Below are 17,940 nucleotides of genomic sequence, written 5' to 3' on the forward strand. Positions count from 1 at the left end.
CGATTACCTTTGATGAGCTTGTATATGTCCTCCTGCAGGAGTAGTGAAGGCATAATAGGTCCATGATGTGTGTAGGTGATCAAGCCATGTATTGCATGCCAAGATGGCAAAGGTAAGGCTGCATATTAGAGGGGAAGCAAGCCTCAAAAAGATGCATATGGCAAAGATGCAAAGGAGGGTGACAAGCCCAAAAAGAACAAAAAATGCAACTATTGTAGGAAGCCAGGCCATTATATCAATGAATGCTACAAGCAGATTTAGAAGGAGAAGAATAAAAATGTAGCTATGACAATAAATGGCACTACTGCATTTGGTGGAGACAATAAGGATTCAACCAACCTTGCACATACTCGTGATGCCTATGACGAGGAATGGGTATTTACGATGATGTGTAGTTACAATCCTTCTATCTATGATGCATGTAAGCATATTACATTGTAGAGAGACTTGTTTACCTCCTTCAGTGAGGGTTCTCATGGAGGTACAGTTGCCAATAACAACTCATGTCCCATGAGAGGAATTGACAAGGTTGTGCTCACCGGTGCAAATGGTGGAGTATTTATTCTTTCTCATGCATTGTGGGTGCTCGGCATTAAGAAGAACTTGTGATCTATATCACTTGCCAAAGCAAGCTTCATGGTTAAGTTTATTGATGAGATAGATGCACAGTTAATGATCTCAGTGATGGGGATGATATTGTTGCCTCAAACACCTTATGCCATGTGCTCTACAGATTAGATAATTATGAAAGTGTTGTGCATGATGCATTGGCAATAACCACTGCTTCAGGTATGGTAGATGTAGAACTCCATATGTCCGCTTTGCCCACTTGGATTTCACAAGTTTGCTGCATTTGCATAATCATGATGTGGTCATCGGTTGCCATGTATAGATGATCCTACCCATCATGTTTGCGAGGGGTGTATTTTTGGATAAGATGCAACAGGCCACATTCCCAAGGATGGATCAATTAGAGCTACTCGCAAATTAGAGCTCATACACAATGATCTGTGTGGTCCCATGAAGACACCATCCCTTGGAGGATATTTTTATTTTCTTACCTTCATTAATGACTACTCTCATTTCACATGGCTTTATGCACTGAGAGAGAAGTTGGAGGTATTTACAAAATTCAAACATTTCTCAAGCTAAGAATCATACATTGGAGAAGGTGGACACTCTCTATACAGATCGAGGGGGGGAGTATATGTCTATGGAGTTTCACAATTTCTTGGCAAAGACAGGCATTACGCATCAATGCACAATACCTTACACACCTTAGCAAAATGGTGTGGCTAAGAAGAAGCATAGGCCCCTCGTGGAAATGGGTAGATGCATGTCTAAGGGCAAAGGTTTGCCAAATAGGTTTTGCTTATTGATTATGCCTTTGAAAGCACATGTAGTAAGGAGGGGCCCTTCTCCTTTGAGGGTGCAGAGGATGCTCCATTTTAGCAAGCAGCAATGCAATATACAAAGTGGGACTATAAACTAAAATGGAAAGTTGATGGCACAATCGAACGTTACAAAGCAAGGCTAGTTGCAAAGGGCTATGCTCGATAGAAAGGCATAGACTTTGAGGAGACCTTTGCTCCCACGTCACATGGGACCACTATCAGATGCAAGATTGGTATGGCTGCCCATCATGGTTGGATTGTTCATCAATTGGATATCGAGACTACCTTTTTACATGAGGATTTGTAGGAAGAGGTTAATGTGTCACAACCTCGTTGTTTTTGTTCAAGCAAGTCTTAAGGGTAAGGTGTGTAGGCTCAAGAAAGCTCTATATGGCCTTAAGTAGGCACCTCAAGCTTGGTATGAGAAGATTCATACTTTTCTTGTCGCACTGGGCTTTTGCAACACTTAGTTGCACTGTACTCTCTATATCAGGAGTACACATTGCTTTATTGTCATTGTTTTATATGTTGATGGCATGCTACCCACTGGACCGAATCAGCAGAGTATTGCAGCCTTTAAGGCTGAATTCCATATAGCTTTTAAGATGAGTGATATGTGACTAGTGACCATTCTTTTTTCTTGGTATTTAGTTTTTGAATTGGCCAAATGGTATTGCCTTGATACAAACCAAGTACACTTGGACTCTACTTCGTAGATTCCCTTTCTAGGATTGTAAGCTAGTTGCCACTCTATGGAGCCTGGAATGAGGTTCAACCTTGAGAACTCTGGTGATGAGTACGTTCTATTAGCATGCTATGGGCTGTTTGATTTATTTATGCAATACATAGCCAGACATTCAATATAGGGTTCCACTATTGAGTAGATTTATGCACTGCCCAAGAACCAAGTATAAGCACATGCTCTACTAATTGCGGGGTACTCACACCCTTGGCTTGTTCTACCCCAAGGGGCAAAATGCATGGTTGCATGCTTTTTGTGACAGAGATGGGGCAAGATGCTTTGACACACAAGTGTCCACCTCAAGTTTTGCTTCTACTTGGGTGCCTCATGCATTTCATGGTTGAGTAAGAAGCAACCATCAGTGGCCACCTCTAGTTGTTGTGAGGCTGAGTATAGGGTAGCCTTTACAACTAATGTGGAATGTGTTTGGCTCAGAAGATTATATGTCAATTTGGGTATGGGACAATATCTGCTCTCTCTACTTCCTTAGACAGTTAGAATGTGGTGGCTATTACAAAGAATCCTATCTTTCATGCTCGCACCAAGTGTAATCTGTGCTTCTATCTCTGTTTCTTGCTCCACAAAGACCCCAAAGATTAGTATAACACTCAATTTAGCTATATCAAGCCTCTCATATGCAAGCACCTCCATAAATTTAAGTTTCTTGCCTATGGATGTGTCGCCAATTGTTAGGCTGGTAGCCCACAACCGCGCATCCATGACTTTTGAATTTTTATTCTTCTACCCAGTGGGAATATAAGGCTAGATTAACCTACACTCCAACACATTGATGTAGACTTTTGAGAAATTAATAGGAAATGTTTTTGGAAGACACGTGCATTCACTCTTTTTAGGAATTACACCTAGAGTACTTTAGTGATGTTTACACTTTTAAATAGATTTTTTTAAAACTAAAAAAAATGTCAATTCATGGTCACCCATGGAGTAGTCCTAGGACAAAGAGTTTGGTGGGTGCATGGTTTTTACACAAAGGTTTGTGTTTCTATGGCTCGCCTTATAAAATTTGTTGGACACGTGGAAGTCAGGACCATGTCTAGAAATTGCGTCAGCTAAAAAAAAATTCCCCCAATTTTGAGAAACTCCTCTCCTAAAATTTTAACTAGGTACCCCCTTTCCTATCACTCCCTCTCATGACTAATGCAATCCATCCCCATTATGTGCAACCCCATAACCTATTATGAGGGTTTCTTTTTCTCGTGATGAGCTCATTTTTGTGTTATGCTTATAGCATGTAAATGCTATAAATTTGCCATGAGTACATAGTTGGGAGACATAAACCATGTAGTTTGCACCCTACACTTCCTTTCTCCACCACCAATTGCCAAGAACTCCATTGCTTGCATAGCCTTCTTCCTATGCTTGCAACCTAGAGGTTATCAAAATTGATAGCTCAGTTTCTTACAACAAATCTATCTTGACCTCCTCTATCCTTTCTATACATTTGTATATTTATGGATCCAAACTTGACAATCTATGAGTTGTATGAAGAGAGTAGAACATACTATTTCTTGTTGTGTTAGCCTTTTTATCTACATTGTGCATAGTGTCTTTAAGTATTTCTTATACCAAAGGCAATTGAAGTCCTGCAAAGTGGGCTTTTGCATCATTGAGAATATTGTGATTGCAATAGCCAAGTAATCCATGTCAACCATTTCTAATGTATTGATTCAAATTTAATTGACACGTTTTCAAATTTGGAATCCTAATATAATCCTCTACTAGAAACTATAGCAAAAAACTAATAACTAGCACAAATGAGAAACTAGCAAAGTATGGCTTTGTTAGCCCACATAGAAAGAGCAAAAGGTCAAGAACTAAGGCAAAACATGAAGCATGGTTTTTCATTTCTATTGTAGCTCAAGAAAACATCATGCAACCCTTTGTGAATCAACTCTATATGTGTTGCCGTCAAATGCAAGGTGATACCAAGAAAGGATTTAAAAAGAAAAGTGCTTTGCAATCCCCCTTTTTATTATAATATTGTTAGATGCAAAATGTAAAAGGGCACAATAAATCTAAAATCGATGCTTCCTTCACAATCAATGTTGCTCTTATGGATGTTCTACTCATGACCAAATTTATTTGTGTGAAACTATTTCTTGATCCATGTTTGGAAAATGCAACAAGCCATTCTAACTTAGAGCCACTATGAGTTTTTTTGCTACTTTATCTTGTTACCTCCTCATGTTATGGTGTGACCCAACGTATGCTACCATGTAGGATTTAAAATCATATATGCAATATTTTGTAAAATATAACCCTCTAGATGTGCTCAAATGGCATTTTTTGGTCAATTTGAGTGGCTGAATGACTATATTTGGATATTGTATGTGAAAGTTATGACACGTTTAAAAGTGTTGTCTAAGGTAATTTTGCAAGTGAAACTACCTTGTAAGACCTACCTCAAAGGGGTTTTGCTATAGCAAAACTACCTTGTATGGCTTGCTTCAATGAGGTTTCTTTGGAAAAACCCTTTCATGAAGATAGGTTGAGAGAAGGTTTTCAATTTCACCCCCTATTAAAAGTAAGAACTATAAGAAGGATCACAAGGGAATTTTCATAGAGGAATCTACTCTACATGTGGATTTCTTCAAAAGCCATCCCATTACATTATTCACCATCCCCAAAGATTCATGTAAAGATTTGTGTATGAAATAGGCATTTCTATAATACTTTGCATATTTCTAAGTGAAACTATGTTTTCTTTCGATCCATTTTTGCCAGATTTTTACATAGTTGGAAACTTTTTTTTTTTCCTTCACTTGGTTCTAGGAAGGTTTCGCTTAGAAAATGGTCGTTCCCCAATACAAGACAACAAAGCAAGAACCGCATACACATACTGGAGAGATCACTCCATAACCCACATATATGCATGAAAATCATAGAGGTTGTGTTACGAGAATAAACCATCACCAAGCTGAGGGAGAGAGAGAGAGAGAGAGAAGGCGGGGGGGGAGAAAAAGATGGAGAATTTCAAGAGAGTGCAACTTAGCCCAACCATAGAAATTCAAATGAAAACAAGAGTCCATACGTACGCGTAGGCACTACCTCCTAGTACAGGTATAAGGCAAGCACTTTTGGATGCAAAAGAGAAAGAAAACGATTTTTAAAAGGTAATTTTTAATGACCTCCATAAATGGCAATTTGAAACACATAACTTAATTATTTAAAAAAAACACTACAAGTGGAAATTCACAAAAGAGTTTAAGTCCTCCACTATAACACCACCTCCAAATAAAATAATTTCAGAGTTTAGCTTTCTCAATCTGAGCAAAACCTTAAAAAACAAAAAACAAAAACTATGCCAATTGTATTAAAACAACAAAAATGGGGGGGTCAATCCCACAAGCGAACCCATATCCAAAACTTGGTCGACGAGGGGTTAGCCCTGGGACCTACGCTGAAGACATCATTTCGGTGCTAACCAGGTATTAAGAAACTATCGACCCCCAAAATGGCAGTGCTAACCATTGGGTCTTCTCTTTCCAGAATATTGCTAAAGTCTCACAAGTAAGACTTGATAATCGCAGTGATCACTGGTAATCTGAAGCCAAAGTTGATTTATTACTTACATCCCAACTCCCTAGTAAGCTGCTTCTCTGAGGTAGGGCTAGCTGGCCACAAGTATGGAAGGGAGATTTTGTGTGTCACCTAGCACAAATAGCACCCAATGGGAGTCGATCATAAACTTCGCCATGAGACCTGATTGCCTCACCGCCACCGCTAATTCTAGCTTACACAGGTCTCCCTGACGATCGGACATCTCTAGAGTAGAAGGCGGATAGCTTCTAGCTCTTTTATCCACGTAGCGCACATTCGGGGTTAATCTGTATTCTTTTCGCTAGTTTAATCCTAACTAGAAACCATTTATCGATAACTTTCCACAACCGAAATTTCAATTTACCTACCGAGCAGCCCTTCCATACCTCTCTTAGTCTGGCTTTCCACCAGGACATGTTGCGCTTCAAACTTTTGCAGTGGAATTTTGCCCGTTTGCCATTCCCTCTGTCATCACTGTAATCATGTTCATTGCCCATCCTTTAGGTATCTGTTCTAGGGTCGTGCATAACAGTTCCGCCTTGCCTCGTCTTTCATGATCCTACCTTCTGCATGGATCTCATCCACAATTTTCCAATCCACCTTGTAAGGGTTCTAAAGATCCATCTAGCACATGTAGCCCTTCTTAATGAGACTCCTCGCTCTTGGAAGGTCATGAAGTGCAAACGGTTCTCCATTGTGATCCGGCGCAGTGGTCCACCAAATGTTCTCAAAGAGACTGCCATCTCCTCGAAGCCCTCTCCTTCCTTTCCATTTCAGATGCGCCATGCAGGCCTTCCAGCCTTGACTAGCCCTAAGATTGATTCAAAACCCACCACATGACAACAATAATTTTTCATGCCATGCCATGCCTCTCCAAAGACATGCACCCTTACTCTTAGCATTTGTGATGAACTCTTTGGCCACCTCAACCCAAGGGGCCTGACTCTCAAAAAGCTTGGGCGACCATTTACCAATCAAGGCCATATTCCTAGTTCTGATGTGTGGCATTTTGAGTTTGCCCTGAAGCTTGGGGGCCTTAAGGGGCTCCCATAGAATGTAGTGCATGCACTTCTTTCCTCCTTCTTCGGGCCAAGGGAACCCACATAATAGAGCCTCAATCACTTGCCATTGTGCTTTCTTGAAGTGCCGAATTGATGATACATATGCAATTGTTACCAACAAGATGTGTTGGACGACCATGCATCTCGCATTCCACCCAAGGCACACGCCGCTCCAAGCTCAGAGTTTGGACTTGATTCGGGCTTTGAGCTAGTTGAACCATTGCCTTAGGGCCACATCTAAACCAATAAGGGCTCCTAAATACCTAACAATCTCACCCTTTTGAATAATTTGCACACCCAAACTTTTTACATAATGTGATGGGGAATCTAGGCTCGTTCAAGTCAGGAATGTCTTCGGCCAATTGCACCTGGAGCCCAAAGCTATATAGAAGGCCTCCATTACATTGAAGGGGCTCTCCTTGCCACGTTCTTCTTCTTGCATGAACGACATAGTATCGTCCGCAAAGAGCTGGTTGCTGAGCAGCTTACCGGATGGAAGACAATCCCTTGGATTGATTCCGTCGATCTATTTCTTCAACATGCTCATTAGGGAGACTGTACTTACTACAAACAAGAGGGGTGCCACTGGGCATCCTTGCTTGACTGATCGCTAAGCTCAAAGCAGCCCATGACCCCCCGTTGATGCAAAGAATAGCGCCAACATTACCTCTTTCACAAAGCCTTGGCCGAACCCCAAACACTCCATCATAGCAAGGATGAAGTCCCATCTAACCCTATCATCTGCCTTGTCAAGATCGATGCTGAACATCATAACTTTTTAGCTAGTGCTACAAGCATGGTCAAGGGTAGTCGCGGCATTAAGAATATTCTCATAGATATCACGCCCTCTTACAAACCTGCTCTGCTCTTTGTCAGCCACTTCTCCATAGACGTCCCTTATTCAAATCACCAATGTTTTTAGAGATTATTTTGTATGAGGTGTTCAGCATAGTGATGGGCCGCCAATCGCCCACTTTCAAGTGGCTCTGTCTTTTGGGAAGAGCTTCATTAACCCCAAATTTACACCTTTGAGAGACTTCCTCTATCCACAGCATCATTGTCCATGTCCGTGAGATCCTTCCCTAGGACATCCCAGAAGGCACGAAAAAACTCTACATTAAGACCATCTGTTCAAGCAATTTCTCATTGGCCATGACATTAAAGGCTTCCTCCAACTTGTCTTTGTCAAAGGGTTGAGCTAGATTCAATTTATGGAAATCATAGATTCTTTAGCCAACTCCTGAGAGTACTTCCTATGTGCATGTTGCCCATTCACCATCTTGGAGAGCCTCTTGGCCAACTATTGCACTCAATTGATGCTTAAAAATGTCTACGATGTGCCAGGTTTGTGACCACTCTACCTTGGTTATCTTCTACTCTGTCAATTCATTCCCTTTGTTGATTTCTCCTCATCGATTGAAGAAAAGCTTTTGAGGGACAGTCCCCTATAGCTAGCCATAGTTGTATGCTTCTTAACCAAGCTTGTTCTGCCTCAATAGCTCCCCACTCTTGCATGGCTACATCTACCTTGGCCACCAAAGTGGCGATGTATATGTCCCTTGAGGAATCTTTGAGGGTGGCTCTTAGAGATTGCTTTGTTGACAATTGTGAGTGTTTCCCAGAGAAGATTTCTGCCAGCTCTTTGGCTCCTATCCACTTCCTTAGCCTTTACTACGACCTTACGAATTGCAGTGTCCCACCTCTATCAGATATATCTACTATGGTCTCCTTCTAGATTCTTTTAATTGACGTGTAGAGTTCCTTGGATGAGTGGGATTTCATGTGACATGACGCATCTACACATGATCTGACCTATACTTGTTTCGTACAATTGGCCCGCTATGAGTTGATATGATGCAACTTTGATTATGAGTTTGCAAGCTTCCACGGGCCACAACTCTGGTGGGGGTCTTCTTATAATTAAATATCCAATGACGTTAATACACCATGATAGGACGGCCTTGATTTGGAACAATGTGGCATTAGGCTAGTCATCTTTGACTCTTGTGGGTTCTTCTCTAGATCTGACACATGATAAGTGATCAGCAATGTCGTGTTGAGCACCTTTGCAAACCACTATTTTCAAATTGAATTCTCCTCATATCCCAAATGGAGAATTGGCACCAGGAGTGGAGGATGATCTTTTGGATGCCCGGCTATTCCCTATGGATCTGATTCTAAAATGGGCATAGGAGATTGGACACTTCTTAGCCAATGGGTTCCCCCAAGACAAGGCCCTTAATAAGGACCAAGCCAAAGAACTCATCAAGGATGCAACACCATACCCACTAATAGTCCACCAACCCTATCGCATGGGCAAGGATGGTATAATGTGCCACTGCATCTATGAACATGAATTTGTGGAGGTGTTGGATGAAGCCCATTCAAGCATCATAGGTGGTCATTTTGCCAGAGAGCTTATGGCCCGTAAGGTATTGCAAATCGGATTATGATGGGCGACTCTCTTTGCAAATGCTATTGAGCTTGTTAAACATGACCACTATTAATGAGCCTTCATACCCCACAACCAAGATTATATGCTACTAATAAGAGTCCTTATAGATTATCCCTTTGAAAAATGGGGTATTGATTTTGTAGGACCAATCAATCTTTGAGGGTGGCTCTTAGAGATTGCTTGTTGACAATTGTGAGTGTTTCCCAGAGAAGATTTCTGCCAGCTCTTTGGCTCCTATCCACTTCCTTAGCCTTTACTACGACCTTATGGATTGCAGTGTCCCACCTCTATCAGATATATCTACTATGGTCTCCTTCTAGATTCTTTTAATTAATGTGTAGAGTTCCTTTGATGAGTGGGATTTCATGTGACATGACACATCTACACATGATCTGACCTATACCTATTTCGTACAATTAGCCCGCTATGAGTTGATATGATGCAACTTTGATTATGAGTTTGCAAGCTTCCACGGGCCACAACTCTGGTGGGGGTCTTCTTGTAATTTAATATCCAATGATGTTAATACACCATTCTAGGACGGCCTTGATTTGGAACAATGTGGCATTAGGCTAGTCATCTTTGACTTCTGTGGGTTCTTCTCTAGATCTGACACATGATAAGTGATCAGCAATGTCGTGTTGAGCACCTTGCAAACCACTGTTTTCAAATTGAATTCTCCTCGTATCCCAAATGGAGAATTGGCACCAGCAGTGGAGGATGATCTTTTGGATGCCCGACTATTCCCTATGGATCTGATTCTAAAATGGGCATAGGAGATTGGACACTTCTTAGCCAATGGGTTCCCCCAAGACAAGGCCCTTAATAAGGACCAAGCCAAAGAACTCATCAAGGACGCGACACCATACCCACTAATAGTCCACCAACCCCATCGCATGGGCAAGGATGGTATAATGTGCCACTGCATCTATGAACATGAATTTGTGGAGGTGCTGGATGAAGCCCATTCAAGCATCATAGGTGGTCATTTTGCCGGAGAGCTTATGGCCCGTAAGGTATTGCAAATCAGATTATGATGGGCGACTCTCTTTGCAAATGCTGTTGAGCTTGTTAAACATGACCCCTATTAATGAGCCTTCATACCCCACAACCAAGATTATATGCTCCTAATAAGAGTCCTTATAGATTATCCCTTTGAAAAATGGGGTATTGATTTTGTAGGACCAATCAATCCAGCAACCAAAGGGACACATGCCGATATATTATCGTGGCCACAGATTATTTAAGAAATTGGATAGAGGCCAAGGCCACTAGGATAGCGAATGTGAGGATGATCTTGCTAAGTTCCTACACAAGAACATAATATCACGCTTTGGCCTCCCACTTGAAATTGTGAGTGATCAAGGAACACATTTTATCAATGACACAATATGCATTCTAATGAGTGAGTTCCTCATCATCCATAAGAAATCTACACCCTACTACCTTGGAGGAAATAGTCAAGCTGAAAGCTTGAATAAGACCTTGTGCTGCACAATGACATGCATGGTGGAGGCCAGCTGTAATTATTCAGAACACAAACTCAATGCCGTAGCCCTATGGGATATTGAATGGCATACAAGGTCGCTACTAGCTGCACACCCTTTAGCCTTGCATTTGGGGTTGAAGCAGTCATGCTTATGGAATTCATAGTCCCAAGCCTCAAAGTTGCCATTAGGGGTAGATTATTAGATGATGCTATTCCTAAGAGGCTGCTAGAGCTTTGAAAATATCGATGAGACGAGACTGAGAGTAGCATAAAGTATCAAGATTGAGAAACTCCACAATAAGAAGTGGTTTGACTGCAACCTTGGAAAACCTTAAGGAAGGTGATCTTGCACTATTATACAGTGTAAGGAACAATACATGCAAGTTGAAATATCATGGTATGGGTTCATATAGAGTTGTGGAAATCACCCCATAGGGGTCGTGTCGTATAGTAACCCTTGATAGAGTCGAAATAGATGATTACATCAACGGTAGTAAGCTCAAATGCTATTACAGTCACTTGACAATTCAAATGTTGTAGGCCATCCATTGGGAAAGCCACTCCATAAGGCAGCAAAAGCGATAGAGGAAGCTAGAGCCTCACAAGCCAAGGCAAAACACTTAGGTCAGATGACAATTTGCAAGGCATCTGTGGAAGGGTTAAACCTCATGGATGATTTAACCGTTGCACCAACTAGAGTGCAGGTTGATTTCCAATTGTGCAAGGAAGCTATTTGATTAGTGGAGGCTTCTGTGGACCTCGAGACAAGTCACAGCCTTGTATCCTATGAGGTGTGCACCCAACTTCTAGCATCATAGGTAGCACTTGAGCCCACCTCTGTCATGGTACGTGCAATAAATGGTAAGATCTCACCCGCCATAGTTTGTGTGGAATTTCCCATATCAGTAAATAACCATAGCATGGCAAGTCGATGTTATGTGATGCTTATAGGTGCCATGGAGGAACAAGTCATCCTCATAATAATCTGGTGCTGGGCAAGGCAATCAATTGCCAAATTGACTGGTGCAAACGCACAACAACACCTCAGAAATCTGATGGTTGAATCTCAGACATCTCGATTGCTCTGGGATCTCAGACCCATTGGTCACTTGTAAGTCCAACATGGCACTAGCCCTAGTCAGCACGATCGCGGGTCCACTAAGTATAGTCAAAGCTTCCTCACCTGCCTCTGCTGACATCAAGGAGGTGCCTACAAACTTCAATGGGAATACCACCATCATGGCACTATGAGGATAGGTAAAAGGGTAGTACTAGCTATACATGCCACATCAACAACCCATACCCTCACCTCTCCCTCCAAGAGGAAGGAGTCCTATTGGGTTCCAAGGAGAGTGTCTCTAGCCCATACTTGGCAATCTTTAGAGAATCGATCTCAACATGTAGCCTTGCTTCCACTTATACTTCCCACACTGATTCGACTGCAAGCTTCCAAACCAAGGAAATCTCAAGCAAGAAGACACGCATCAAAAGGAAAGAAGCAAAGGTGCCACCCTAGGTGGATTCCTAATTGGCTACTTCAAGCTCAAGGCTATTACATTTGTAACTAGTATATCTGGGTGCCTAAGACCCACCCCCTCATAGCTCCACCAATGCTTGGAACACCCATTCATGCTAGATTTGCAGGTCCATCCAATGACAAAGTAGCAATAGTGCCACAAGGACCTGCCCCTAACATGGGGATAGAATCACAAGAACCTATTGCTAGCCCATCAAAAATAAGTTACACCAAGGTAAGATTGCTAGCGACTCCGCTCTACCCATGAGTACTTCATAGGTTGTGTGGAATTTCCCATATCAATAAATAACCATAGCGTGAGGATCATATTTGACTTTTCATGAGAGCATTTTTTTCTTCATACATGGCATGCCCCCTTTTGAAACTTAGTCCACTTTTTAAATGATGTTGATTGCAAAAAAGATAGAGCACTATACTACCTTTATAACTACTGCAATCTCTTCCATATACTCACCCCTACCCCAAACACTAGACACCATAGACTCCCTCAACCCTGTGAATCTTCATCCTAGACAAGTTCAAGCAAAACACATCATCCAAAAGAGGTTCTGCTGGCCTTGTGATCACCATGGTCCCTTGATATAAGTAGAAAAGCTACTACTTCAAATCAATTGCACTCCTTCACTTTTGACTAACAAATGGCAATCCACACAACCTCCCACAATCTAGCAAAGCAGCATCAAACTCTTTGGGTGATCATTCATGAGCCACTAGATAGCTTTTCCTTGGCCTTTTTCCTATTGCTTGCTATTAATTATAGCGCGACCACAAAGCAAAAGGACAGTGACTAGCATCTGGCACCCCTGGCTAAGGCCTCTCTGCCTTCAACTCGTAGCTATTGCAAGCTCATGCTCTCTCTACAACACCCTCAACACCTTCCTCATGCAATTCCAAACAAGAAATATACTACCTCTTCCAAAATCCTACCAAGGCACTCCTATAGTTGTTCTCTTCCTCTCTCAAGATCCACATGCATAGTCAAGACTATGGCTTCTCCTGCCCACAGTTGTAAGTACATAGAACAGCCACCCTTCAACAGAAAACCTTGCTCAGCCAACTACAATAGGTCGTCATCTTTGGGAACCTCCAGAGCTAAGGTCTTTTCAGGATCACTGGGCATTTGCTTAGCCATAACCTCTTTGTTGTCAGCCTTGAAGCGAATGTATACGTTGAATAACAGTCAACCCATGACCTCCATGAAGCATTTTAGTGAGCCAAAGTGGCATCTAAGGCCTCTATTGAACCGACCTCCTTGAGCATCTCTTGGCAGCTCCATGCATGTTCTAGCTCTAGCTTCTGAACCTTCAATGGCCTTCAATAGTCCTCCACACAGCCAGCACCTTCAAGTGGTGCAGCCTTCAAGCAACACGCTTCAAGCTCCATTCAACTCCACGCATGTTGTATGTGCTATAGACAGTGATTCCTTGTGAGCTATGATAGTACTCAATGCTCCTAAGTCTTTGCTCCAACTACATTGGCTCCCTCCTTTGGCGTCGCCCGTTCCTCCCACCATCACAATGACCTCCTTGCCATCAAGCCCATCACTCCTCAAGCTCCCGTCCTTCCTCTCTCTGCATCCCCCTCCCTTCTAGCTTTCGATGTCCCCTTCCCTCCAGAACCTTGCAGTCTGTATCGCGTTGCCACTCTAGAAGCTCCCTCCATGTATGCGACTTTGTCCTCTTCCAAAAGCTCTTCTTTCCTTGCTACGTAGCCACCTTTGCATGCATGCTTTTCTTAATCCCAGCCACATCATGCTTTTCTTTTTACCACTCTTCCACTCTCACAATTACCCCCATGACACTTTAGACCTTAGTTACATACATTCTTGTCCATAGATAATTCTTGAGACATTCACACAAAACTTGCCCACACCTCATGAGCCAAAAGTTCCATCCAATGCCCATAGCTAAGACAAAGAAAATGTCTCCTCCCCAAATACATTTATTGTTGATCCTATACACATAAAAAAGAACCCCACTCAAAACTCCATGAAGATGTGACACTGAACACATGACCTCCCCAAAGTGACACAAATGACACGTTGGACATCTTTTGCTCTGGAATACTTGGTGCATCCACCTGCTTTTCATCATATCCAAGAATCCCCGTAGAAGTATCTACCATCTCAAAAAATATCTACATGAGTGTAGAGTCTTTTTTGAGAGTGTCCATAGCTCATTTCCACCACCAACTAGCTATGTACATAGCTATGCACCAACTCATCAGCATGCAACAAGTGAAAAACATATTTTCATTTTTATCCACACAACGTCATTCTTCTATTTGCCTCATGTTTTCATGATATATCCAAATTATTTACACTTGTGAATGTTGAATTGGCACAGATGTGAAACGCCATTCAAATCACTAGTAGCAATTTCGAATTACACCCTTCTCATCCTCCTATGCTCTTGCCTCCTCCCTTCTAAACCCTTGGCATGGGGGCAAATAATAATTTCCCAGTTTTATGTCAAAAGAGGATGGATTTCGAAGGATATGTGGGGACACAAAGCCGTAAACTAGATTACTATCAAATCCTAATGTTCATTCCCTTAGCGTGATGACTTTGTAGACCATTTACGATCAAAGTTGCTTGGCAAAAGTACATTCGAGAAGGAGCTTTCGTCAAACTAGAAATTGAAGTAAGAATAACTTTGTGTAGAGAAAAAGATGAGAAAAAAAGAAAACATGGATAATCGTAACCAAATCAACTTAACAATGTAGGTGTCAAACATGGTGATACCAATAATAAATTGTGATAACAAGGTGGACTAATGGTAGAAGTAGTACCCTTGTCTCCTCTTATTATCTTTGTAGGGAGCCTAGCACCATGTTTTCCTTTCTCTCTTATCACGAGGTCACGTAGCTCATCATAGATCCTCATGATCGGTTGCTTTTTGTTATTTCATGATGCTTCAACATGTTACACACGTACCCAAAAAAACAAAAGCATAATTTTGATGGTATTATTTCAAAAAAATCTCGTGATGTTCCTAAATTTTATGCCCTTTTCATTGCCAATTTCTTTGGCAAAACATTAATTGAAATATATTCTTTGGAATAGTGACATGAGAACGAGCTTGCTTTCTTACTCGAATAAAATTAGTAGAAATGAGGATAATAAATAAAAGATGCAAAGTGGGTTCTGTGTCGATGTCTGTAAACACCCTAAGGGTCTTTACACACTGAGGCTTCGCTTGCCATACACATTCCTCATAGCAAATAAAACCAATGGTGCCTGCCACACTCTTCTCCTTGCATACTACTTGGATTCCAGGTCAAGCCCGAAATTTGGCAGTCGAAGAAGATGTGGTAGGAAGAAGAATGCGGAGAAACAAGAAGCATAAAAGTGGCACGTTAGGTGCATTCGTCTGGGCGGAGGACTAGAATTAGTGATGCGCATTCATGTTGGCTACAAAATTCCAGCCATTCTTGCGAGTGAATAAGCTCGATGAATGCCAATCTTGCATGTCTTTTTCACATTCTAGGAGTCTTTAAAGACACTAAGCACTCGAGGCCTTAAAGAACGGTAAACCTCAAGAGGTGACATGGCATTCGTATATATATATATATATATAAATATATGTAAAAATGCCTACAAAGTCTGGCCAATTCAAATGGCATAAAAGTTCGTCAGCGTCTTTCGAAGTAGAAGACAATGCTATTGAATTGTTGGAGTCCCGTATGGCTATTGATTAGCTGATCATAGTATGAGGTTCGTCTCTGTCTTCAAAAGTGTATCGCCATCTCAATTAGCTCCGGTATGGGAATCTCTGGATCAAAACTTGAGAAGGCCTTAGGGGACCAGTTTCCTGAAGGCGAACGTTACTTTGGTCTCGAGAATTTTGGGAATACCTGCTATTGCAACAGCGTGCTGCAGGTATACGTCTGACGCTGTCGTATGTCCCCGATATTTGTACCGATAGCTATTGTTCGTGTTTAAACAAATCCGATAGCTAGCTATCATTCGTGTTTAAGGTAGGGGGTTTCAGAGGAACTGACAATACTAGCAGCAGAGCTTAGAGAATTACAGACACAGGTATCGGTGCGTGTGCTAGGTGCGGGTACGAAATATGGAAATATTATCTCCTAAGTACCTTTGTTCAGCACAATGTTTGTTTTGTAGGGGAATTTATACCGAGACGAGAATTTGATGCTGCCTGTTCCACTTAACATTAGGTTTCGCTTCATCTTCTCTTTTTTATTAAAAATCTTCTTTGCACGTTCTCCAACCTACCAGCCTGTCGCTACATTAAACAGCCATTAAGGATGACATACTGGACCAAAGAAAGAAGGCGAGTTTTTCACATGATCCACCACTTTAAGGGAGATCGTTTGGTAGTGTGAAAAGGCTCACATGTAAAGCATCTTTCAGTAGGAGCAAACAATTATAGTTTCATTCTTTGCAATACAGATGCAATACAGAGAGGATTCCAAAAGGACTATTGAGCGTAGTGAGGGTTTTGCAAGGGGATACCATAGAGAGTAAGCTGGATCCCGAAGGAGAAGGCTGCATTTCTTTATTTTCAGTGCCGTGCAGATAGCTGACATTAAATTGTTTCTTTGCATTTGAAAGACCTTTCTTTTGCCTGAAATGGATACAAACAAAGAAAAGGCAATAAACCAGGTTCAATTTGTTGCCTTCCCGTCACTAGGTTGCTGAATTAGGCAATAGTAAAGGGGCCAAGTACAGGAGTGTTCTACAGCCATAGCCTACAGCAGGTCATCAACAGGTCAGAGCAGGGATAGGATGACGTCAGCCTGTACAGCAGCTAACATCAGCTAACGTCAGCCTGTATTGCAGAGCCTCTCTTGGCCGACTAAGTCTGCTGCTGGTGGCCCAACTTGGTCTGATGTTCTGCCAACCTGGGGCCAGGCCTATAAATGGCCCCAGCCTCCCCATTAGTTGCTCCTGTTCTGCTGGTCCTGCACCAGTCCCAAGGCCCCATGTATGGCCACATGGCTGGGACTGTTCCAGCTCCCTGGTCTGCCGTAATTGTGGGCACACAGTCAGCCCTCAGTGCTGACCAAGGTGGGTGCCATGATAGCTCGTATGGGGACATCCAAATTTCTTTTGGCCAAAGAGCATGTTCATTGATGTTTTTCGTGTCAAGTAAGGTAGAACAGCTGAAGCTACTTGGTCTTTTGTAACCATTGGAAATATAGAGATAGATGGGAGAACCAAAGAAGAAAAGAAAGTTATTAAACTCTTTGAAAGATCTAAGGGTCTATGAGACTAAACCAGATACAACGAGGTGAATGGACGGAGCGTATAAGTGGGCAGCATAAATATAAAGACACTAGCACAAAGTGTATGAGCCCATGGAGAGGACGGAAGCTGTGGTATGGTGTATGCTCGTGGAGGAGTCAAGTCCACGAGAGGCTCCGTTTATGTATGGAGAGGATTTCCATGGATTCCTACAAACGTAAGGAGGATATGATTGTGTTCTAGTGGTGGTTGAGCATCTTACCAAGATGGCTCACTTTATTCTGAGGAGAGACTTAGTCAGTGCACTACAAGTAGTGGATTAGTTTATAGAAGATGTCAGAAGTGAAGCTGGGTTGAAATTAGAATTACACATCTGCAGCTAATTATATACTTGCAACTTGCAACAAGCAAAAGGCATAGCATATGCCTTCCAAACCAGAATAGCAACTCCAGTTATCAGTTTGAAGGGACTGCTCAATAATATAGAAATTG

At 41.9% G+C, this 17,940-nt stretch overlaps 1 protein-coding gene across 1 annotated transcript in view; it reads left to right on the top strand.

The window, feature by feature from the left end:
• The first annotated feature begins 15,859 nt into the window (after nucleotides 1-15,859).
• LOC147890476 (ubiquitin carboxyl-terminal hydrolase 3-like) overlaps nucleotides 15,860-17,940 on the top strand; it is a 33,049-nt gene continuing 30,968 nt past the window's right edge. The window contains exon 1 of the mRNA XM_087390408.1: nucleotides 15,860-16,119. Coding sequence (XP_087246534.1) covers nucleotides 16,003-16,119 — 117 coding nt within the window. The 5' untranslated portion in view covers nucleotides 15,860-16,002. The remainder of the gene's footprint in view (nucleotides 16,120-17,940) is intronic.

This window comes from Dipteris shenzhenensis, chromosome 19 (genome assembly GCF_047967505.1).
Source record: "Dipteris shenzhenensis isolate YYH24624 ecotype China chromosome 19, Dip_SZ_1.0, whole genome shotgun sequence".
NCBI classification, from domain to species: domain Eukaryota; kingdom Viridiplantae; phylum Streptophyta; class Polypodiopsida; order Gleicheniales; family Dipteridaceae; genus Dipteris; species Dipteris shenzhenensis.